The 22,003-nt window shown below is 33.1% G+C and overlaps 4 protein-coding genes across 4 annotated transcripts; 2 read left to right on the top strand and 2 right to left on the bottom strand.

The window, feature by feature from the left end:
- Positions 1 to 2,548: 2,548 nt before the first annotated feature.
- Positions 2,549 to 4,961, bottom strand: MBF1 (multiprotein-bridging factor 1b). The gene is made up of 4 exons (NM_001320921.1): positions 4,778 to 4,961; positions 3,517 to 3,600; positions 3,072 to 3,154; positions 2,549 to 2,936 (listed from the first exon to the last, which is right to left on the bottom strand). Exons 1-4 carry the CDS (start codon positions 4,908 to 4,910, stop codon positions 2,817 to 2,819), a joined length of 420 nt encoding a protein of 139 aa, NP_001307850.1. The 5' UTR covers positions 4,911 to 4,961; the 3' UTR covers positions 2,549 to 2,816.
- A 490-nt stretch (positions 4,962 to 5,451) lies between these two features.
- Positions 5,452 to 9,880, bottom strand: LOC101260904 (uncharacterized CRM domain-containing protein At3g25440, chloroplastic). The gene is made up of 4 exons (XM_004251847.5): positions 9,656 to 9,880; positions 8,771 to 9,143; positions 7,319 to 7,720; positions 5,452 to 6,009 (listed from the first exon to the last, which is right to left on the bottom strand). The coding sequence occupies exons 1-4, from the start codon at positions 9,739 to 9,741 to the stop codon at positions 5,629 to 5,631; spliced, it is 1,242 nt and encodes a 413-aa protein (XP_004251895.1). The 5' UTR covers positions 9,742 to 9,880; the 3' UTR covers positions 5,452 to 5,628.
- Positions 9,881 to 11,411: 1,531 nt separating this feature from the next.
- LOC101260612 (peptide-N4-(N-acetyl-beta-glucosaminyl)asparagine amidase A-like) lies at positions 11,412 to 13,641 on the top strand. Its single transcript, XM_004251846.5, has one exon. The coding sequence runs from the start codon at positions 11,491 to 11,493 to the stop codon at positions 13,333 to 13,335; it is 1,845 nt and encodes a 614-aa protein (XP_004251894.3). The 5' UTR covers positions 11,412 to 11,490; the 3' UTR covers positions 13,336 to 13,641.
- Positions 13,642 to 18,775: 5,134 nt separating this feature from the next.
- Positions 18,776 to 19,674, top strand: LOC101263979 (protein LIGHT-DEPENDENT SHORT HYPOCOTYLS 10). Its single transcript, XM_010315783.4, has one exon. The coding sequence runs from the start codon at positions 18,924 to 18,926 to the stop codon at positions 19,542 to 19,544; it is 621 nt and encodes a 206-aa protein (XP_010314085.2). The 5' UTR covers positions 18,776 to 18,923; the 3' UTR covers positions 19,545 to 19,674.
- Positions 19,675 to 22,003: the final 2,329 nt, after the last annotated feature.

Here is a 22,003-nt window from a genome sequence, read left to right as displayed (position 1 = left end):
ATTACGAAATCCATTGAGAATATTAGTTATGTGAGATTCTAATTGAATTCCGCATTCGGAATATATAATATGAAAAGCAGTAGTAGGTCTCCAACCAGCAATCCAATACAAAGACCTCTCAAGAGAATTAGACCATGGTGCACTAAAAATATAAAGTATATCATTTTTGGCTGCTAATGACTTTACTCTATAGTATTCATTAATATGTGAAATCACTTTTTGGATTAATAATTTTGTGTTTTGTTCATCTTGATTTGTAGTACAAAATTTTGGTAATTTGCTCATTTGTTGTACTAATTCACGAAGATGTCCATGCCATTCTTCATGGAATTTTTGAAATTTTGTCATTTTTTTTTAATAAACTTTTTTTTTTTTTGGATTTGGAAGATTATTGAGCTAGGTTTAATTTTTGAGTGGGTTGATTTATAGGCTTTTGAGAAATGGAGATTGTATACATTTTTTCTTCTTTTTTTGGAACTTGGAAAAATTTATTACGTCTGATAAAAATTTAATGTATTTTCATGACGAAAGAAGTGACCTAATGTATTCATGAAAAATATCTTGTCAATTTACTTTCTTATTTTCCTCTCTAAAAAAATAATTAATAATAATATAGATATCTAATAACATTATCTCCTATTGAATTATAGTAATACATAGATTCTTTAACATAACATTAGTCGATTATTATGAATTTTAATTTTAAATGTGCACGACAGACATTTAAATTTGTATTAAATTGAATAAATGAATATATTCGTCATATACAAATATTTTATATGATAATTTCAAATTCTGTATGGCACTCTACGTATATCGTGTCATATGAACACTTATGTCGATTTATTAAATTTTATATAAATTAAGTGCTTATTTATACATGATCAAAATCAAAGATCACAATAGATCATGATTGTATATTGTATCTAAATTATATTTTAAAAAAATAATTTAAAAAATAACTATTTGATGATGAGGATAAATTGAAGATACGAAATAAATTAAAATTTAATTTAAAATAAGTAACAAAGTAAAAATAAACTGAGAATATTTATTAAATAGTATTTCAGTATCTCTTTTCTAAGTCTTTACCTCTTTTTTCTTCTTAAAACCACCGCTTGAACAAGAGGATATACTTAGTTATTATTACGTATTCCATTTTAAGTTTTAAAATTATGATTCAATTTTAAATTTCAACTTTGTCTCTCCTTAAAAATGATTGGTAATGAGTTTTTGAGCTTTTTATTAGGATCCAAATAATTAGACATACTTAAATTTTATTAAAATTTAGCATTATCTTTTATTTTTCACTTTTTATTCGTAATTATATGTTAGAATAATTCACGATATTTTCATAAAGACTTCTCAATGTGATTTAGACCTTATTTGTTTGCAGTTAATGGATGTATGAATCTTAATCATTTAGATTCAGCCCATTAAGTACGTTTAGTGTTTAAGTCTAAATCTGAATCATTCATATTAAATTCATTAAGTTTATTTGTTTTATTTTTAAAAAAAACCTCTTAGTAGCTCTGAAGAAGTCGTAATAAATCAGATCTGTAGGAGACTCTTAACAACATTCAGACTCAAAATTTCTTTCTATTTTTTCTCATCAAACATCATTTTTTTTTTTCAATAGGTAAGTTTTCATAAATCCTTTCAAGTATTTTTTTTATATTAATAATTTTCTTATATTGACGTGTGTCAAGAACACTGCTTGCAATAATATTTTTGGTATATTGTTGTTTATCAAGGTTTTGAATGAAAAAATAGTACTCCAAATCATGATTATTAAAACTTTTAAAACTTTCTTTTTGATCAAAAGTGATATATATTATTGAAATAAAAATTTTATAATATAACATTCAATTTCACTTCCACATTTAGATATTGAAAAAAAACAATATTCAAATCAAGATACTCAAATCTTAATATTTAAATGTATATTCAGATTCAAACATCTTTTATCTTAACGAAAACAAACAAAGTCTTATTGGTTAAATTGTTTCGTGTTTAGGTAGATGAACTCATCATACGACAGCCAAAAGATAATATCAAATCAAAAATACCAATAAAAAAACTGCCGAGACAAAATATCCATAAATGATGGACTGCAAAGCTATTGACGGTATAATTAAATTTATTAATACAAACAACTATAAATAAAATCGATTGAATTTGACTAAATCAATAAGCAGAGTATTAGTTCTGTTTTTTCTAAAAAAAAGAAAAAAGTCATTTATTAGAAGATCACAAATTAAAACTAATAATAAAAGTAAAACTTATCCCATCCATAAATAAACATTTCATAATAATAACTCAGCTGCAAGATATTTTAAGAATACCATCTGCTAAATTCCTTACCTCCAAGATAATACAACAAAAAGAAATACAATTACATAATGTAACTGATCTATTTTAAGGTCATTAACCAATTCTCATCTTTTAATCTGAATTAGTAACTTAACAATTCCTAAATGCAAAGGACGTTGGTATGGCAAAATAAACTTTATATCTTGTGAACAATCATGTTCATTAAGATTAAGATGTCTGGATAATCAAATTTGCTGAATTGTCCTAATTGCAATCCTTAAACATCTAGCAAGAGCAAGCACATCCATTTTCGACAGGAAAAACATTCAGTTTTAACAACGAAAGTAACGTCCCGAATCCAGACACAAGAACCACCTTACTGGCTAAAGAAAACATTCAAAAGGCTCATGTACATGACCACACTTAGAACCCAAACGATGTAGACGTTCAAAAGGTTCACACACACACACACACCCCACCACCACCACCATCACTTTTGCAGTTTATTTCTTTCCACGAAGTTTCGCACCAAGAGCTCTCTCCAGTTTAGAAATTATCTGTTGGTTTGGAATTGCCTTTCCAGATTCATACTCTTGAATGATCTGTGGTTTTTCGTTTATCAACTGCGCAACAAAGGGATTACCAAAATTATATCGATACAATGAATTAAGCCTTTCTCTTGAATCTATCTATATGTAGATTGCTATATTTATAACAAAAAAGATAAGCGCGTAAGAGAGAGAGAGAGAGAGAGTTACTTGGGCAAGTTGAGACTGAGTAAGCTTCTTATCCTGTCGAGCTTGCATAATCGCTTTCTTCAGTTCAGTAGGTACCTTTTGATCTGAGAACAAAAAACAGATATTAACACCCAATGTCATCAGCAAAAGATAAAACATCTGGGGGTTTTTTCCAGTGGCAAACCTATTGGTATTTGCCTGATGGAGAAACCGTTAAAAGGACGCTTTGTCAAGTTGGGATGTAAGCATGACTTGGACTCACAGAGAAAAAAAGTGCTCTTCTTCTTTTGATCACCGAGAAATTCCTAGAGCTAGTGGCGCACAGTTCAAATCACGGTGTATAACAGGTCAGAGCACAGAAACGCTCTATAAACACATTGTTTCTATAGAAGTGTTTCTAGTTATAATGTCAACTCAAACTTACGTGACAGATTCTCTTTCAGTTATAACGTCAACTCAAACTTACGTGACAGATTCTCAGTATCTTCATCCAGCTTTCTCGTGTTCAACGTTGTGCTACTAGAGGCAGCCTTGTTTGACCCAGCAGTAGCTGCATTCAGAAAATAGATATCATGAGCGTAAAACATTTTGCTCATTTTCACAACTAAAGGATCGATGTCAACAAAAAAATATCACACCAAAAATGAAGTTTCACACCATCTAGCAATTGGCAAAACATGGAACATATGAAACTGTAATATATATAAACTACGACAAAAATATTCATGAAATGTCAAAAGGATTGGTATTAACCCAGATAAAGAGATACTATCATTCTACATAAAAGTAGGCCCATTTCAACATTAACAAGTCATTTCCTTCCCGATCCAGACTGCCCAACTTGAGTTATATCAAGAGAAATCAACATGCAATGACAAAGCGACGTGCATATCACTCCGGACCTCTTTACCAATATAAAATTCAGATTACTAGTCTCTCTTGGCAAACAAAGCAGAAAAGAAAAATGCACATAAAAGTAACATGGAGCCTCCCTTTCGTAATATAAAATAGAGAAGAAAAACGAAGGGGGAATTTGGCTTCATTGGTAGAAGACTATATACAAGATGCTCCTCATATAGGACTTTAGGATACTAACAGGCAACTCCGAACGACCGAACCACAAAAAGCAGTTAAGTTATAAATAAGGAAATCTATTGCACATTGAACTTTCTATTCGTCATAAAACCAAAACCAGGAAGAGTAAGTTTTGCTATTAACTAAGGGCGCAACAGCTTCCGCGCAGCTACTACACCCTTGCATCTTGCCTTATCTTACTAAATGAAGCAACCTTTCGCGCCTCGCCTCGCAGTGTGTTCTCAATCGTGTATTAATAACTTCCTAACCACATAAAATATGTTTCTTCCTTGATTATACACATCTATAAAACCACATACACTTTCTACTTGAGGCTGTGAGTATATTTTAATCAGTTAATTTAATGTGCAAAAAAAATAATTCAAATATTTTTTATTCAGAAGTGTTTTATTAGGAGTTGAGTTATTCAATTTGAGCATGAAATGAAATTAGCTATATGTAAACAGGAAACCATAGATAAAGGGGAAATTGGCCGTTAAACTGACCGGAAAATTAAAAGCCCTAATTCGTACCAAGCAAAGCCGATCGGGAATGAAAAAAAAAGGAGCAGATACAGTATAACTCATCGTAAAAAGCTACTCAGAAAATCAATAAAACTGAGATAAGAAGATTAGAGCATGTTGTATATGAACCTTTTCTGACGGTTTCGATTTCGGCACCGGCTCGACGGGCGGCGTTGACTGCTTTCTCATCTTTCCGTGCGGCGGCGGTCGGCGCTTTCTTGCGAATCACCACCGGCTCCCAATCTTGTGACAATCCGGCCATCTTTTTTTTTTTTGAAAAATATCTCCTTATCACTGCTTTACTGATTGCAGATTGCAATATTTGCGTGAAGAAGAAAGAAATAAAGGCTAATATAGGGGAAAATGACCAAAATAGTCCTTAGGGTTGACAAATATAGAGTTTAGATAATTATAGAATTAAAATATTAATTTAACTAATTATTGGTTCAGTTGTTGAATTAATTGTTTAAGATTTTATAGGGTTTTAAAAATGAGAAGTACTTGTATAACTGAAGAATGTGTAAGTTTCTTGAGATAAAATATTGATTCATTAGATTTTTTTTCATGGTAGAGATAGAATTCACGTTCTTTATGGATTATGGTATGTCAATTTTATAGTGAATTTTTGGAGTATTCATCGTGGAAGCGAGAGCTCGCGATGAGGGAAAAGAAGAATCAATAAGATAGGATGCTAAACATTGAGAATTACCCGAGGAGGAGTTAGGAAATAAGAACAGCTAAAAAAAATATATGGACAAGTAACTAAGAACAGAAGGAGTAGGCAACATCTGAAAATAGAAATATTGACATAAGAAATATGATCTATCTTGGGTTAAAAAATTAAAAATCAAGTTCTAGTTTTTGTGCCAATTTCAGGATAACCAAACAGAAGATTTAGAATTTGAAAAAATTCTATTCTATTCCAATCCCTCAATTTATCAGATCAAGAATTAAAACCACATTATTTCAAGTCTCAACATTCAATAATTTCCCCATATGCTACCGCAGTAATTACTAGTTTCCTCCTCCCCAGAATCCAACTCATCACTACTTGATTCATCAGTATCCTCAAATCCAAATTCGCTTAAAGATTGTTTATCATCCGAGCAATAATCATCAACTTGTGGTAACTCGAGATCCAAGGAAATAGATTCGTCTGCTGAATAGTTCTCCTCTCCTATTTCATCATTTCGTTTTTCACTTGTACTTGTTGAATCATCAAGGATGGAGTAAGCACTCTGAATATTTGGTTCATCATATAGGGCAACATGTCTATAGTAGAGTGCAAGTTCCTTCTCAGCAATGGCAATGAAATGTCTCACAGACTCTAGCGATTGCTCGTATTTTGATTTTTCCAACGCCTGAAGAAAGAGAATTTGATTAGTAATTCATACCATGGTTGATGCAGAAGTAGATAAAACAGAGATATAGGTAAATATGACAGAATCAAACAGTATTACAAGTCAAATCCTTCAGTGCAGTGAACTGATTCCAAAAAAAAGTAGCATGAAACACGTATGAGACTACCAAAGGTCTGTGAGGGAAAAAATCGTAAGTTAAATATCCAAAAGCATTTGCAAAAGGAAGATCGTTACTATGTTTTGTTGAATACAAAGTGATAGATACTTTGTTATCTTTCCAAGTGAAATAAACGACATTTTGGTATATATTCCTAAGAATGATGATGAAAAGCTGATAACATTTAGTTTCAGTTTCGAACTAAACAGCCATCGATGGTTAAAATAGTGCAAACATATCGCAAAAACCAACAGATCTTTTTCCTATAATGTTGACGATTGAAGCAGTAAAGAAGGTCGATGGAAAAAGACGAAACTGCAAAGTGCAATGGGGTATATAAGGTGCAACGAAAGGTCTTGTTCTTTTGTGAGGTAGAGCGAATTACACAAGCCACAAGAGGGTAGTAGAGTGTTTTTATTTAGATAATTGTGGTGTCTGGGCCAGCTTTCACGCACCTCGACTAACTTCACCTTCCACCAGCAACAAGTATCAAGTAACTCCGTCCACCAAGGCTAGATCAGATGAGAAGAAATCACCTAGTGTTTTTGTCTATGCTAGGATTTGAACTTGAGACCTCATCGTTCTCAACCCACTTTCATTGACCACTAAGCACTAGGCCACACTTTTGGGTACTTAGGGGAGTGGTTGTTGAGGTGGATTTCAGATGATCTACTCTAATTATCAACTGAGCCACATCTATGAGCCAAATCAACAATACAAGTCACAAAACGGTAGGAGAGTGGTTGTTAAGGTGGATTTCAGATGATCTACCCTAATAATTAACTTAACTACATCTATGAGCCAGGTCAACAATACGTTGCATAACATGGATTCGGCTACAATAGGGGTAAAATGTGCATATATCGGTACATGCAGTTTTTGATAATATTAGGAATAAAATTATCCATAGAACTACACACACCTATGTCATACATCTTTGGCACAAGTCAATTGAGAAAATGTAGGACCCACGCAAATAGACTAAGTAGCGCGTCAACCGCAGAAGAATGATTGTGGAAGTTGGTGTCGATGAGTAGAAGTTTATGGTAGAAGGGCTATACACATTGAGACTTTACAAAGTGAATTTTGCATGAATGCATGATGAGAAGCAATGACTTGGTTATTATAGAAAATTAGCTCTAACAAACTTACCCTCTTCTTCGACAGTGTATCAATAGGATACATAATTTCAGGCTGCACATATTCCCTTCCTCGGTAAAAAACGATGGTATCATTTGCAATTATCTGAATCGGAATGCCACCACTCAGTCTTGCAATTTCATCAACATATTCTTGAATCTGACCAGGTTTGCAGGGTTTGCATATGACTTTGACAGTTTCATGTCTTTTCCAATGTAGATGCATATTAAGAATAACACCTCCAAAGACTCCCCTTTTGCCAATAGGCACATAATTAGACTTTTTTTGTGCCATCTTTTTAATATAGAATCGTTCTTCACCAGTGAGAAAATGTGGCTTAACCTCGGGACCTTGAACTTTGGTAACCTCATATCTCTTTAGTCTCTCAATTAGCATAGCTTCTTTGACTTTTGCCTGACCCAAAGCCAACACATATCAGCTTTTGTTGAAATAAAAAAGTACATTAGGTTTTGTATAGCAGTAAATGGAAAATGCAAACAAAACAAATCTTAGCTTCTACAAATATAAATATAGGGAGACCATACTACATGCTTCACACCCCTAAACCAGGAAAAGGTTAAGATAGCCACAAAATTAACTACGAAATGGCATCAATGTCTCAGTGAGGCAGTAACCACGCATACAGGACTTGTTGTAACTTGGTTTAAAGTAGATGACACAAAAATTTAAAGTAATTCGGAAGCACAAAGGCTCTTTTTTTTCTCCAGTCTTGCAAGACAGAAATCGTAGACAAGATGGATCTTTTTTGCAATAACTACTAAGATTAAGCTCCAACAACCACAGCCAAGAAGAGAAGGAAAAAGACAAAGGCAGGATCAATGATGCTTCTCTAATCTTACTTTAATTTCCAAGTACCAAATGAGAAATGGTAATATAAAAGGTTCCTCAATAAATTTAACAATAACAACAGAGAACACATCAATACGTCTAATTTGTCATTTTCATCCGGCTTCCTTCTAATTTATTGTCAACCAAACTGAAGAAAACAGGTTGAAGCTCACTCCCAAGCGCTTCAATTCAGTTCATCTTAATATTATTGCAGATTATTAAGCTAATATAATGATAACAATCATACAGGTTCAGACGGAACGGGATGGATTTTGAGAAATGATACAGTCGAGACCAAATAATTCGGGCTGAGACATAGTTTCAGTAGCTGCGGTGGTATTTGTTTTCAATCTCAAACAAGTTAGGGGTGGCACTATGAATCCTTAGTTGTAGTCCCATTAGTAGAGTCTAGGGAGGGTGGTGTGTATGCAACCTTACTCCTATCTCCCTAACTGAAGGTAGGTAGAGAGGTTGTTTCGGAAGGACCCTCGACCAAGGTAACCGCATATAGAATAATGGAGAAAATAACAGTAGCAGCAGTAGCATTATTGGGCAAAAAAAAAAAAAAAACAATCATAGGCTCCTAAAAGTGAAAAAGAAAAATCTTTATCTCACATTTTCAATCTTCTGTTTGATTCTTTCTTCAGCAGTGTCAAATTTCTGCTTCTTCTTCTTCCCCTGAACACCAAGTCTTCTCGGATCTCTCTTGTTGGCAGCTTTTCTCTTCTTCTTCTCCCTCTTCCTTTGCAGCTTCAGCTTCTTCTTTGTCTTCCATTTCTCCGACTTTGGTGCCTCCACTTCATGTTCCTCAAACTTTAGTTTCCCATCTCTTGTCATCACAAAATCCAATCTTCCATGACTAAAGTTCCTTGATTCCCAACAGGGGTTTTGTTGGATTAACCTCTCCTTAAGCACTAACCTTGACAAGTTCAAAAACTTTTCTGGATTTCCAAGAATTGGTCTAACTAAATTGGACAAACTTAAGTGCCTGTTCGCACGCGACATAAGTTAGATTAATTTAAAATTGAAGTTCTGTTTGTACAAGCAATGCAATTAGATTGCTTAAGTTGTATTTTTCTCATAAACACGAAAAATCTACGAACTGTAAACTATCAATATTTTTCCAATTCCTATACAAGCTTACCTAATGATCAAATCATAATTCACTAACTAAATACCAAAATATCCAAAAGCACCACATCATGAATCTTTTTTTGCAAAATTCAAAATGTTGAATCTTTTATACAAAACATAAACTTATCAAATCATATCTTTTTTAAAACTTGAAGTCATGATGTATATCGAAAGACTGATTTAGAATAGTGATTCCACAATCCACATAACATATCCTGATATGCAAATGCTCATTTGATCTAATAATTTCATATCTCATGTTCAAATGCTGATTCGAAATCATGATTCCAAATACCTATTAAGCATAACCAAAACTAACTTAAAAGGAAATTGTAGAGAAATTTTGAAAAAAAATTTAAGCTTTACCTAGAAAAGGTAGAAGAAGAGAAGAGAGGCTTGCTAAGTGAAAGTAAGGCAAGTCTTCGAAAACCTCGAAACAGAGGATTTGTCATACGCCGTTCACCGTTCAATAGAGCCGCCGCCGATGAGATACTTCACCGCTCAGACCAAATTCCTCACATAACTTCAGTCTATATGCACCTCAACTATCAAATACCCCCTTTTTTCGTGTCTTAAAAATGATGATAATTCAGTTAAACAATTAAATAATATTAATTTAAATATTATGTTTATTTCTATTATTAGTTAATTTTATTGTATCGTTTAAATTTATTATTATAAAAAAAATTCGCATTATGTAACGATTGATTTAATATGATCACATTGGACGTCATCTATGCATCTACCTTTCAAGTACCATCCTCAATTGCTTTTCTAATCTTAATATTTTCTTCTCATTTTATATTTATTTTTTATTTAATAATTCTATCTTATATTTTATGTACTCTCTTATAAAAGCTCTACCCAATTATCTTTCTCGTAGAATTATCATCCAAATAATAAATTTATATATTATATAATGATAAAAAACAATAAAATCAAAGTAGTCATTCAAAGTTTAAAGGAAAAATACACAGCAGCCCTAATCTATGTCCGAAATTTCATAGATACATTTATACTATAATAATATTCTATTATCTCCAAATTTATTTTATAAATCTCTTTTTAATTTACGTAACACTATTATTGAAAAACTATCAACTGGGCTCAAAAGATAATGTCACATAGATCAAAAATGTATAGAAAATTATTTATAAAATAAATTTGAAATAATAGAACCTTAAGTGTGTTTGTGAATTTCAAACTGAAAGAACCTACCGATTCTTGCCAGTCATAACAACCAGAACGGGTTAGGCTAGGAGGATTTGAAAAGCATTATGGCATTACGATTTCCAAGGTTTAGCCAAGGCTTAGCTCAGGACCCCACTACTCGTCGTATTTGGTTTGGTATTGCTACCGCACATGACTTCGAGAGTCATGATGATATTCGGAATGGAGTCTGTCCCGAAGGAATCTCATCTCTCTTCCAATAGAACAGGGCGAAAGCCCGATCCAGCAATATCGCGTGAGTGAAGAAGGGCAATGCCGCTTGTAAAGCTCTTTCGTCGAGTGCGCGATCATGACAGGACTCGAGGAAGAAGCCCCGGCTAACTCCGTGCCTACTCAGCTGATAGATCAGGTGAGCCAGCCATGATCACTAAACTCACCAAAGCAGCAGAACACCCATCCGAACAAGTAGGGTCAATAGTTCAGCATTTAGGCCGTAACATTTAGCAACCAAAAAATATTTCACCCAACAAGTGCTCTCCGAACCATATCCTTACATTAAGGAGTTGGTATAGTTGGCCGTGATAGTGTAGTGATTCTATCCCTCCCCTACGTTTTCTTTTGCCTTCCACCCCCAAAACTAAGGCGATCAACATTCCTCTTCCGATTCATTGACTATTCTCACCTTCTACCGGTCAAGTTAGTCCGCCCCTCTCCTTTACTGGTGAGCTAGTCCTCGTGCATCGGGGGCAATCGAAAAAGCCAGCATTTCTTGGAATACTGACTAGGTTAGGGGGTCGTTAGACCGTAGCTTGCTGCTGAAAAACGTTGCTAGCTTTGTAACTAGTGGCCGGTTTCCCGTCGCGTCAGCCTTTTCCCAGTGCGCGGAGCCCCAACGAGGAAGGTGTTAGTGCTTTATCATTGGGTCAATAATGCTAATCCCTCTTTTTGTGCTACTCCTAGGGGGTGTCCATCTACACTATATCAACCCCTTAATCAAACCATACCAACATGGTTACAAACCAAAACCATTAATGGCATTCTTCTTCCTCTTCTTGATTTTTTTCACTCTGCTCCAAAAACCACTCTTTTCCATAGCAACTCTCCATGGTACCTCTCTGTTTAAATCACAGCTCATTACCCAGCTAGACTCTTCTTCCAAGAACAATAATGCAACCCCAACAACCTATTTTGAAGTAACCAAACCTATAAATCTCCCCAAAACCAATCCTTGTTCATATTTAGTCCTTAAACATGACTTTGGTTACACATATGGAAAACCCCCTTTTCTTGCAAACTACACACCCCCTTTTAGTTGCCCATCTCAGAAATTTTCCAAGATTGTTTTGGAATGGAAATCAACTTGTGAAGGAAGGCAATTTGATAGAATTTTTGGGGTTTGGCTTAGTGGGGTTGAGATTTTCAGAAGCTGCACTGCTGAACCAAGGGCTAATGGAATTGTTTGGACTGTCAAGAAGGATATTACAAGGTATTACTCTTTGCTTATGATGAAAAATCAAATTTTTGCTGTTTATATGGGGAATTTAGTTGATAGTACTTACACTGGTGTATATCATGTGGAACTCTTTATTCATTTTTATCCTGCTGAAGAAATGTATAAGCGAAATTCGTACGAGGCATTTGATTCTAGGGCTGATTTGATCTTACCTATTTCGAGGAACATGCCGTTGAATGATGGATTGTGGTTTGAGGTTGAGAATTCTACAGATGTTCAGTCAAAAGAGTTTGAAATTCCACAAAATGCTTATAGGGCTGTACTGGAAGTTTATGTTTCCTTTCATGAGAATGATGAGTTTTGGTATAGTAATCCACCGAACGATTATATTCGTGCAAATAACCTTACTGATACACCAGGGAATGGAGCTTTTAGGGAAGTAGTAGTTAGTGTGGATGATGTGGTGGTTGGTGTAGTTTGGCCGTTCACGGTGATCTATACCGGGGGTGTCAATCCTCTCTTGTGGAGACCTATAAGCGGGATCGGATCGTTTGATCTTCCATCATATGATATTGAAATAACGCCATTTATAGGGAAGATTTTAGACGGAAATATGCATAAGATTTCATTCAGTGTCACTAATGCTCTTAATGTGTGGTACATTGATGCAAATTTGCATCTTTGGTTGGATGATAAGAGTATAAAGACAGAAGGGAAGTTATTGAAGTATACTAGTCTGCCTCTTTCGTTTTCTCTTAGGACAAATTTTACAGGCATTGATGGATCTTTCGTCACAAATGCTAGTAGATCAATCACATTGACAGGATGGGTTAAGTCATCCTACGGGAACATCACTACTAAGTCAGCTCAAGTTTTAAGTTATAGTAATTATATGGTGGAGGGTAACGGAGGAAATTTGCAAAATGTGGATCAGATTATTTATTTCAATGAAACTGTTGATGTCGTGAGGCCAACTTCATATGTTCAGTCTCGTAAGTCCTTCAAAAAGTTTCTGCTTCTCTTGCATTCTGACAATGTAGACAAAGGAGATGAAAGCTATGCCTCAATCTCAAATGTTACGTTGGGATTTGATGATAATAGGATAAAGACTTCCAAGAACGTATCGTCAGCCAGCTCTACTGAAAACATGCAAAAAGCACAGGGACATATTCTTGTAAAGGGGCAATTGGTTGTCAGTGGGATCGGGAGTACCCAACAAGTCTATAAATATAAGGATGATTCATTCTGCTACTCCAGGAACATAAGCAGCTCAAATTACACAATACATTATGATAAAGTTAGCGATAATTGCCCCAGAATCACTTTGTCTCGTTTGCCTTTCAGCTTTGGCAAATTTCAATCTGTTCCTGCTCGAAGGGTCTCTTTGGCATCTCATCTTGGTGATGTTAAAGATGGTGTCTGACATTGCTCCATTTTATTGTCTTCCACTCCTTCAACATAACAGTTCCTCTATGTTTACTGCTGTCAAAGAAGTTGTCAACTGTCACGGCCTTCCAATTATGATTGTAAGGCAATACTTCTGCATTGCCTCTTTTGTTTCTTGCGTTTGTTCGGGTTTTCACTTTGTGCAATAAGAGACAAGTTTCAAACAATAGCATCACCTTGCATTTGTGTTGCTGGATATTCCAAGATTAAACTTCACTAAAATTGTCACCAGTGGTTTTCCCTGGGAGAATTATACTTAAAGTGATATTACAATTTACCTGAATCACTTTGTTGTACTAACAATTAACTGTCTGAAGTTTATTTGCCTATTTTTGTTCCCATTTCCTCTCTTGAACATGAAAAAACTTGCAATTGTTTTTTTTTCTACCCTTCTGCCAGCTCAATGGACTAAGTTCACCTTCCTCAAGGTGACAACAACAACTAAATACCCAGGGAAATCCCACTAAGTGGGGTCTGGGAGGTAGAGTGTACGTAGACCTACCTCGAGGAGGTAGAGAGGTTGTTTCCGAAAGACTATTGGCTCAAGTGTATCAAACCCAAGTAAACGAAGAACAAAATAATGAAGAAAGCATAACCGTTAATAAGAAAAATAGTGTTAAGTCTAAAAGAAAAAAACAACAACAAAATAATAGTGTGATAATCGAAACAAAATACACGACATAAGACAAGAACTTCAAGGGTATGATTAGCACCACGATAAACACTAACAAGCCTATACCTACGCACGACAATACACAACTTCACCCCTACTAACCTTCTACCATAATATGCGACCTCCACTCCTTCCTATCTAGAGTCATGGCCTGGGTAATATAAAGTTGTCATGTCCTCTCTAATTACCTCTTCGCAATACTTCTTCGGCCTACCTCCCCCTCTGGATACTCCCTACAACTAGCCGCTCGCACCTCCTCACTGGTGCGTAAATGCACTTTCATGGCACATGCTCAAATCATCTCAGTCTTGCTTCTATCATATTGTCTGCAGACCACTGCCACCTTTTCCCGTAAACCTCATTCCTGATCTTGTCGCTCCTAGTATGCCTACACATCCATCTCAACCAGAACATGCATTTTCTGAACATTTCTATATACATCTGTTCCTGGGGAATTCATGTTTAACTTCTAATGATTGGGACATTTCTCTTGAACATTCACAATTTGGCATCTGAGAAAGGTATGTATGTTTTTCTTCCTATCAGTTAAAGAATATTGTACATGCTGTAATGCTAAAGTTTGAACTCTATTTTTATTTCTTCTTGCTCTTTTATTTTTGACGGGGTTGCTTCTTGTCTAGCTTCGCCGTTAATTCTGTTTAGAAAAAGGAAAATGAAAGCAGAGAAAGAATGAAATGGTATCTGAAACTTTCAAGATCTGGATAAATTGTAGTTTGGAAAGAGATGGTAAAACATATATGAATCATGAATTCTTCAAAGCAGGAGATCATGAGTTTATCGCAGAAAAAGTCCCCCTCAGAGTGATCAAACTTAGTTTGTATTTATTTTAATTAAGAAAAAGGGCTTCAATTTAATTGAGTTTATTCATGAGGTATCTGAGTTTCAATTAGTTGTAGAAGTTCTATTCCTTCCTATGTGTTCTCCAATTTATTGGTTTTATTGTTGTATTTATTTCCGTTAACATAGTACCATGCAACACATATGATAGTTGCTAGTAGTTTTGAACCGATGCTGGAGCTTATTGCAAACAGATTGTGATAGTACAGCAACTTCTTCCGCAGATTTGGGACTTCTCGGTCAAGGCTTTTGTGATGAGGTAAGTTAGATTATTTTATCAGTCAGAATATTGTGAGTTGTTCTCTTGGCATCCTTGGCCTAGTAGTCAATAAAGTGGGTGAAAACCTTGAAGTCCAAGGTTCAAATTTAGACAAAAATACACTCGGTGAATTTCTTCGTGCTTGTATATGTTTTGGTAGCGCTGTACCAGATACTATATCTGTCTTGGTAGGAGGTAACAAGTACCTGATGCAGGGATTGCAGTTGCTGGTCCGAGCAACGCTGTTATCCAAAAATAAACAAACTGTGAGCTATTTCCTTCTCAAAAGACTTTGATGTCATATTCTAAGCAAGTGGTTCATAATAGAAATTTACTAGAAATCAATCTTGTGCTTATTTTTCATTTAAACATGAAATTTTCCATTTTGAAACCTTATTCATCAATCACAAACTAGTTTGGGATCTGGAATCTTGCATACCGAGGCTACGATCAGAGGCGCTCCCAGGATTTGAAGAGTCTGGGTGCATTAGTGTTGTTGACCAGGATCAAACCTGGGTCTGCAAGGAGGTATTTCCTCACTTCTACCAACAGACCAAGAGCAATTGAATGTTCATTATGGGTGCACTTTTTATTATATTCCTTTTTCTATCCGTTTCTCAAGATAAATATATATACACATGATTTTTTTGAACGGGTGCACGTGCACCCCCACCTTTACATGTGAGTCCGCCCCTAGCTAGAAATGATAGTACTTTCTCATATATGCAAGTCTTTGAAATTTGCACCCAAGAGTGTGACCTAAGGATCAATGAAGTGGTTGAGAACTCAGGTTTAAAACTCAGTAGAGGCAAAATACACTCGATCTACGGGTTCCCTTTTGAATATCTCACGGATTTCGAGTGGAGAAGTTAAGTCAACTAAAAGAAAGTGTGAAACACCACTTCACAACTATTATGGAGTGATGAGAAAGACTGGAGCTGAGAGTGGATGTGTATAATATTATCACTCATGAGCATTATTAGCAGTAGCAGTGTTGGTTAATGGTTATGTATTATTAATAAGATTAACAAATATTATGATTAGTATCACACATAACGTAGGCTAAAAGGCAACTGTCGTATTTTCTTCAAGTTGAAGTTGATTAAGCTTTTATTACTTACCATAGTTAAAAGTTTTTTTTTGTCATTGATAGTTGATTAATTACTCAAAATAGTTACAAGATATAAACAAATTTTACATGATATTCATAATAGTAAAGCAATAACTAAAGAACATGATTTTAAAACGAAATGTCATAGCTAAAAACGGATTTCATATTTTTGAAAAAATTATACACTAATTAAACTAGCTAGCGTTTGGTTATAAATTTTCAAATATTCTTGGCAAATTCATTGGGCGAAATTTCACCATATGTCTTTCTACAGTATTTGGGAAACATATTTTAATTTATTAGAGAAATATAATTTATATCCATAAATTTTAAAAACTATCAAAACTAATCATAAGTTTATATTAAAAGTCAATTGGATTTTCGTTGCAACGAATAACAACTAGTGTCCATGGAACTCGAGCAATGTGGTAGTTTGGATTGACTGCAACAAACATCACTTCACACATCGTGAAGTAGACAAAACACATGACTTTGTTACCTGAGCCGATTGTTCAACAATAACCATGTCATTACTTTCATATTCATTGAATATTTCATCACTACTTTGGTGTTCACGTAAAAAATTATGTAATACAACGCAAATAACTATTATAGAAGGTGTTCTGTAAAGGATAAAAGTTTGATGTAGAATTTCAATTTTTAAAAGATTTCAAATAATGAGATTTGACCCAACTACTAGAAAAAAATAGTATTTGGATATTTGCTAAATAATGACAGATTGTATGGATAAACATTATTTGTCAATTTTTTTCCCAAATATTACTTGAGAAATCTATGGTCAAACGGGTCAAAGCAGAACAAAAGAAGTAACTTTTTTCTTAAAAGAAATTCGAGACACGCTAAAAGTTAGAGCTAAAACAGATTTCATAATTTCAAAAAATACAATGACTAAATTAAAGTAAAACCAGAGAAACATTCTTTTGAAACACGCTGAAGCAGACATGTCAACAAAAATATGACTACTTCAATGCGAACTCTCCCTTATCTAATCTATCCTGCTTAATTTCTCTAAGAACACTTAAATAGATGTGTATTAATGAATTCTCCAAAATTTGTTTATCAGATACAATTTCAAAAGTAAGAAGTTCATGTAATTTAGTCGTATGTTATATCAAGAAAATGGTAGAAGACATCAAATGATATATTATTAGATTACTTTTCATTTCAATTCATGTAGTATTTGTTTAAATTATACAAAATGCTCTAGAATTAGTCATAAATAAGTTGATAATCACCGAAGGAGAACGTAAAAAGGAGTTATTGTCGTGACAAGCAAGAGATATTGTGAACGGCAGAAAGTTGAAGATCATTTAACTAATCGGATATTCATAATCACTAGTCTCACCTATAACAAATTCAATAACAGTAAATCCTATTAGAATGACACATGCCTTCAAAATCGAAGATAAATATATTTTTTCGCTTATATCAAATATTAAAAAGTAAGAAAACCTCTTATTTAATTTTTCACGCAAAATATTTTCATTCATATCAAACAGACTCTAATCATTTTGTTAATCCACTATGTTTAAATATATCTTTTACCCTTTGTTTCTTTTTTTCCTTTATATTTATTTAAAACTTATTTCAATTTGGTTCTTTCCAATTTCCATTATCTTAGGAACCCCAACATCACATATGTTTTCTTTTGCAATTACTTTGTATTTATTAGTCAGCAAATTATATTCTTAAGCTACTCTTTACAGCTCAGCATCTAGCTTAAATTACTAAAAAGTACAATTAAGACAAATTTCTTTGTTAACTTATTTAAGCACTAAATTATTTCTTTTTAATTTATGGAAATCATATCATGGTAGGGTCATTTCATTTCTACATATACATATATACAAGTAGCTAGTAATAAACTGTACATGTTTATCACCATTTAACATATTTTCCAGCTCTAGCTACCCCTACTAAGTCTAAATTAAAGTGCTGATTTTGCTAATATCTTGATAATGATTGCTTTAATGATGCTAGCTAGCACAATTATCAAGATACTAATAACATTTCTTTTTTTTTTATTAAAAACAAAAACAAATTATCATCATGAAACCTTAACTTCTATTCAATGACAATTGTAGAAATATTGTCACACTCTTTCTTACTTCTTAGTAGTTAAAAATTCTAAACTCTGTTACTGTTTATTACAATCAAGTTTTTTTTTTATTGGACTATTAAAATACCTATTACGTTATATTATAAGTTTTTTATATAAAAATTACCCAGACAAATGATTGAATTGTTGAAACTCCTATTATACTATATTATATTAGTATTCAGACAAATGATATCGTTGTAGAGTGATTTTGAATTTTTAGTGTAAAAATAAGTAGAAATAAGTTAAATGATTAGTGGTAATAGGACAATTAAAGGAAGAAAACAAGAAGGAATAAGAAAAAGAAGAGTTAATATACTTTCCTTGGACCCATGCCATGTCTCCTTGGTACTCCATGATTTGATTTCCATCTTTCTCATCTATAATTCTACTCACTTTTTCTTCTTTCTTTCATAATAAATCAACAATATTTAATTAAATCTCAAGCTTGAAATGATCATAACTTGCTATTTATAATTTCTTTACCAAGCATATTATATATTGTCAACCTAGGTTGCACAATTAAAATATTTTGATACCTTACTATGATGTCAAATGATCAAATAATAATCGAAGGCGAAGGAGGAGGAGGAGGAGGAGAAGGATCATCATCGAGATCCAAAACCACTATACTTATAGCACCATCTGACGATCATCATCATCATCATCAGCTACCACCAGTACCACCTCAACTGAGTAGATATGAGTCTCAGAAACGTCGCGATTGGAATACTTTTGGACAATACTTGAAAAATCAAAGGCCACCTGTTCCTTTATCCCAGTGTAACTATAACCACGTGCTAGAGTTTCTCCGATACCTAGATCAATTTGGAAAAACTAAGGTACATTTACATGGTTGCCCTTTTTTTGGTCAACCAGAGCCTCCAGGGCCTTGTACTTGTCCTCTTAGACAAGCATGGGGAAGTCTTGATGCACTTATTGGTAGGCTTAGAGCTGCCTATGAAGAAAATGGTGGCTTACCTGAGAATAATCCATTCGCGAGTGGAGCTATACGCGTTTATCTTAGAGAGGTAAGAGATTTTCAAGCTAAAGCAAGAGGAATTTGTTATAAGAAGAAGAAGAAGAAGAGGAAAATGCAAAACAAACCTACTTCTAGTAATGCTCATGAGCCAACTACAACTACCTTTCAATTCCAATCTTCTTGAATTTCTATGAAGGAACAAAGCAAAAGGTAAAAAAAATAAAAAAAATAAAAATTGCTATGTTTTTTTAATAATAAGAGGATTATTTGCTTTGTTTTTCTCAAAATATATGTCATAGAATTTTCTGATATCAGAGATAGAGTCAGAATTCTTTAGTTTATGAGTTCTGCACTGGACCATAATCATTTCAGTTTAGTTACAAAGTTACTGAATTCTGTTGAATCTGTAAAATAACATGAAGGTTAACTTCATGTTGTAAACATGTTGGATGTTTATAGTTCAACATGGAGTATGAATTAAAAATATTTTCTTTATGCTACATGGTTTGGATTTGATCCATTTTTAGTCATTTTGGATGAGGAAATCCCTAGAAACACGAATGATATTCATGATTAATGAGCTTGATTTAATTTGTAACATCGAATCTACTGACTTTGAATTCTAAATTCTGAATTTAAAACCCTAAACTTCTTTCAAGTTTTATGTGAAAAAATGGATTTTTAATTTTTCAATCATTCATAACCTATCTACTATGGTTACTCATAATTCTCTCATTCTTCTCTCTCTATCAACTCTCCAAACAGTTATCAGTCGGTTTGATTTGACATTAAATTTATTATTTTACTTTTTTTTTTGAAGAAAACTTAAATTTATAATAATAAATACATCATAATGTTGTCTGATTATACATTTTATGAAACTTCTCATCTTAAATATATCATAAAAATTTGTTTGATCTAAAAAAACTTCTTATTCAAAGAAATATACAATTAAATGCATCATTCTTTTTGAATGGTAGTAATTAATAAGGAAATAGTGTTGAACAAAGTGGAGAAAATGGTGCATTTTTTTTGTTTTTCTTTCTTTATAGGGATCTTGTAGCTAAGATTAAAATGTAATCTTTGTTTGCTTTTGTCTAATCTCTTATCTCTTTTGAGATTCTGCATGATTTTGTGCCTCCATGGGTTCCATTAAGTATAATTACTGTGATTAATGGTTATATAAAACATGCATAATAAGTAGTATCTAATTTTTTAAAAAAAAATCTGTTTTTTGTTGTATTTATATGATAGTAGATTTTGAAGACTTAAGATCTCTTTCTTATAAAATAAATAAATAGAAAAAAAAATGATTACTTCATATGTAAAAGTGATTATTTCATAATATTAGTACGTTTGATTCTAGCCTGCATAAAATAAACGAAAATTCTAATTTTGTCACTATATCATGTATAGTATAATATGCCACATGAGATATGGAGGTTCGGGGTGGGATGACCAAGGGGCCGGGCGAGGGTTGGAGGTATTGGATAAATAGGAAGGAGATAATGAACATGAAATATATATTATTTTCGTAACTTATTTTTTCTATTTTCTTTACTGAAGTCGGGAAATCTTTATATAATTCAGTTTGTTAGATATTTAGAATTTCACCTTATTGATAAGGAGTCAAATTCTTATTCATTTCTCATTTGTAAGGAATTCTTTTTCCTAGAAAAAAATATTTTTTGAAATATTTTAATTGACTATAAAAATATTTTTCTTCTTATCAAACAATTATTAGTTTAATGTGTGTTTTGTGGTCTTATTATCGTTAATTATCCTTCCTAAACAGCTTTGCTAATGCAACAGGAATAACTTCCTTGATTGCTTGTAGAACATCTTCTTGCACAGATCATTAGTGTTTGGTACAAACTAATTTTTTCGTAGATTCTGTATTTGTACTACAAAATTAAATAAATAAATATTAATTCGTGAACTCCTAATCAAACTAATTAACAACTTAGTGGTAAAGAAGGGATCGTTGAAATACTTTTTACATTAGAGTTGTGGGTCTGAATCCCGCTATCAACAAAAAGTTTCTCTTTTTCAAAAAAAAAGAATAAAAATTAAAACTTACAAACTCCTAATCTTGTGAGAATGATACTATATATATATATATATTCCTTTATACTACCAAACAAACCCTATCAAGCATTAGTTTGTAGTCATGTTTACTGTATTTAATCTTAGCATTATTGCACCCAATTGTCCCATTTATAAATGTTTCTTAGACTTCTCTTTTTTTTACTTTTTTTAGTTCTAGCTATCTATTGTATCATTCTCACGAGATTAACATAACCATAAGTTTGTGACCATTCCTTTTTATTTTCTCTTTTAGTAAAAGAAAGAAGCATTATATTAATAAAGGTAATAAATAAAATATTCTAGTCAAAATTATACTCCACAAAATATTTTTTAAATAACTCCAAAAAAAAAATTATGACAAGTATGTAGAAACGGAGTAAATATCACTCGCACAAGATTAACATAACCATTATATGTTCATTATTTACTTCATTTTAAGTCCTAAATTTATTAGGATATCAGAGTCAAAATCATTATCTCAATTCGATCATAATTAATTTGATGTTGTACCTTTATATTTTACTATTCGAAGTTTTGAGTGTCCGAGGAGTATAA

The sequence above is a fragment of the Solanum lycopersicum genome, chromosome 12, assembly GCF_036512215.1.
Source record: "Solanum lycopersicum chromosome 12, SLM_r2.1".
NCBI classification, from domain to species: domain Eukaryota; kingdom Viridiplantae; phylum Streptophyta; class Magnoliopsida; order Solanales; family Solanaceae; genus Solanum; species Solanum lycopersicum.
Note: the sequence above shows the minus strand (reverse complement) of the source record. Positions and strands in the feature narration are given on the sequence as shown.

Coding starts and splice junctions, on each gene's coding strand:
- LOC101260612 (XM_004251846.5), top strand. CDS start 11,491: ATGGCATTCTTCTTCCTCTTCTTGATTTTTTTCACTCTGCTCCAAAAA.
- MBF1 (NM_001320921.1), bottom strand. CDS start 4,910: ATGGCCGGATTGTCACAAGATTGGGAGCCGGTGGTGATTCGCAAGAAA. Junction 3,601..4,777: donor AATCGAAACCGTCAGAAAAG/GTTCATATACAA, acceptor TTCTGAATGCAG/CTACTGCTGGGTCAAACAAG. Junction 2,937..3,071: donor CTCAGTCTCAACTTGCCCAA/GTAACTCTCTCT, acceptor TTTGTTGCGCAG/TTGATAAACGAAAAACCACA.
- LOC101263979 (XM_010315783.4), top strand. CDS start 18,924: ATGATGTCAAATGATCAAATAATAATCGAAGGCGAAGGAGGAGGAGGA.
- LOC101260904 (XM_004251847.5), bottom strand. CDS start 9,741: ATGACAAATCCTCTGTTTCGAGGTTTTCGAAGACTTGCCTTACTTTCA. Junction 9,144..9,655: donor TCTTCTTCTACCTTTTCTAG/GTAAAGCTTAAA, acceptor GCGTGCGAACAG/GCACTTAAGTTTGTCCAATT. Junction 6,010..7,318: donor ATACACTGTCGAAGAAGAGG/GTAAGTTTGTTA, acceptor CTCTTTCTTCAG/GCGTTGGAAAAATCAAAATA.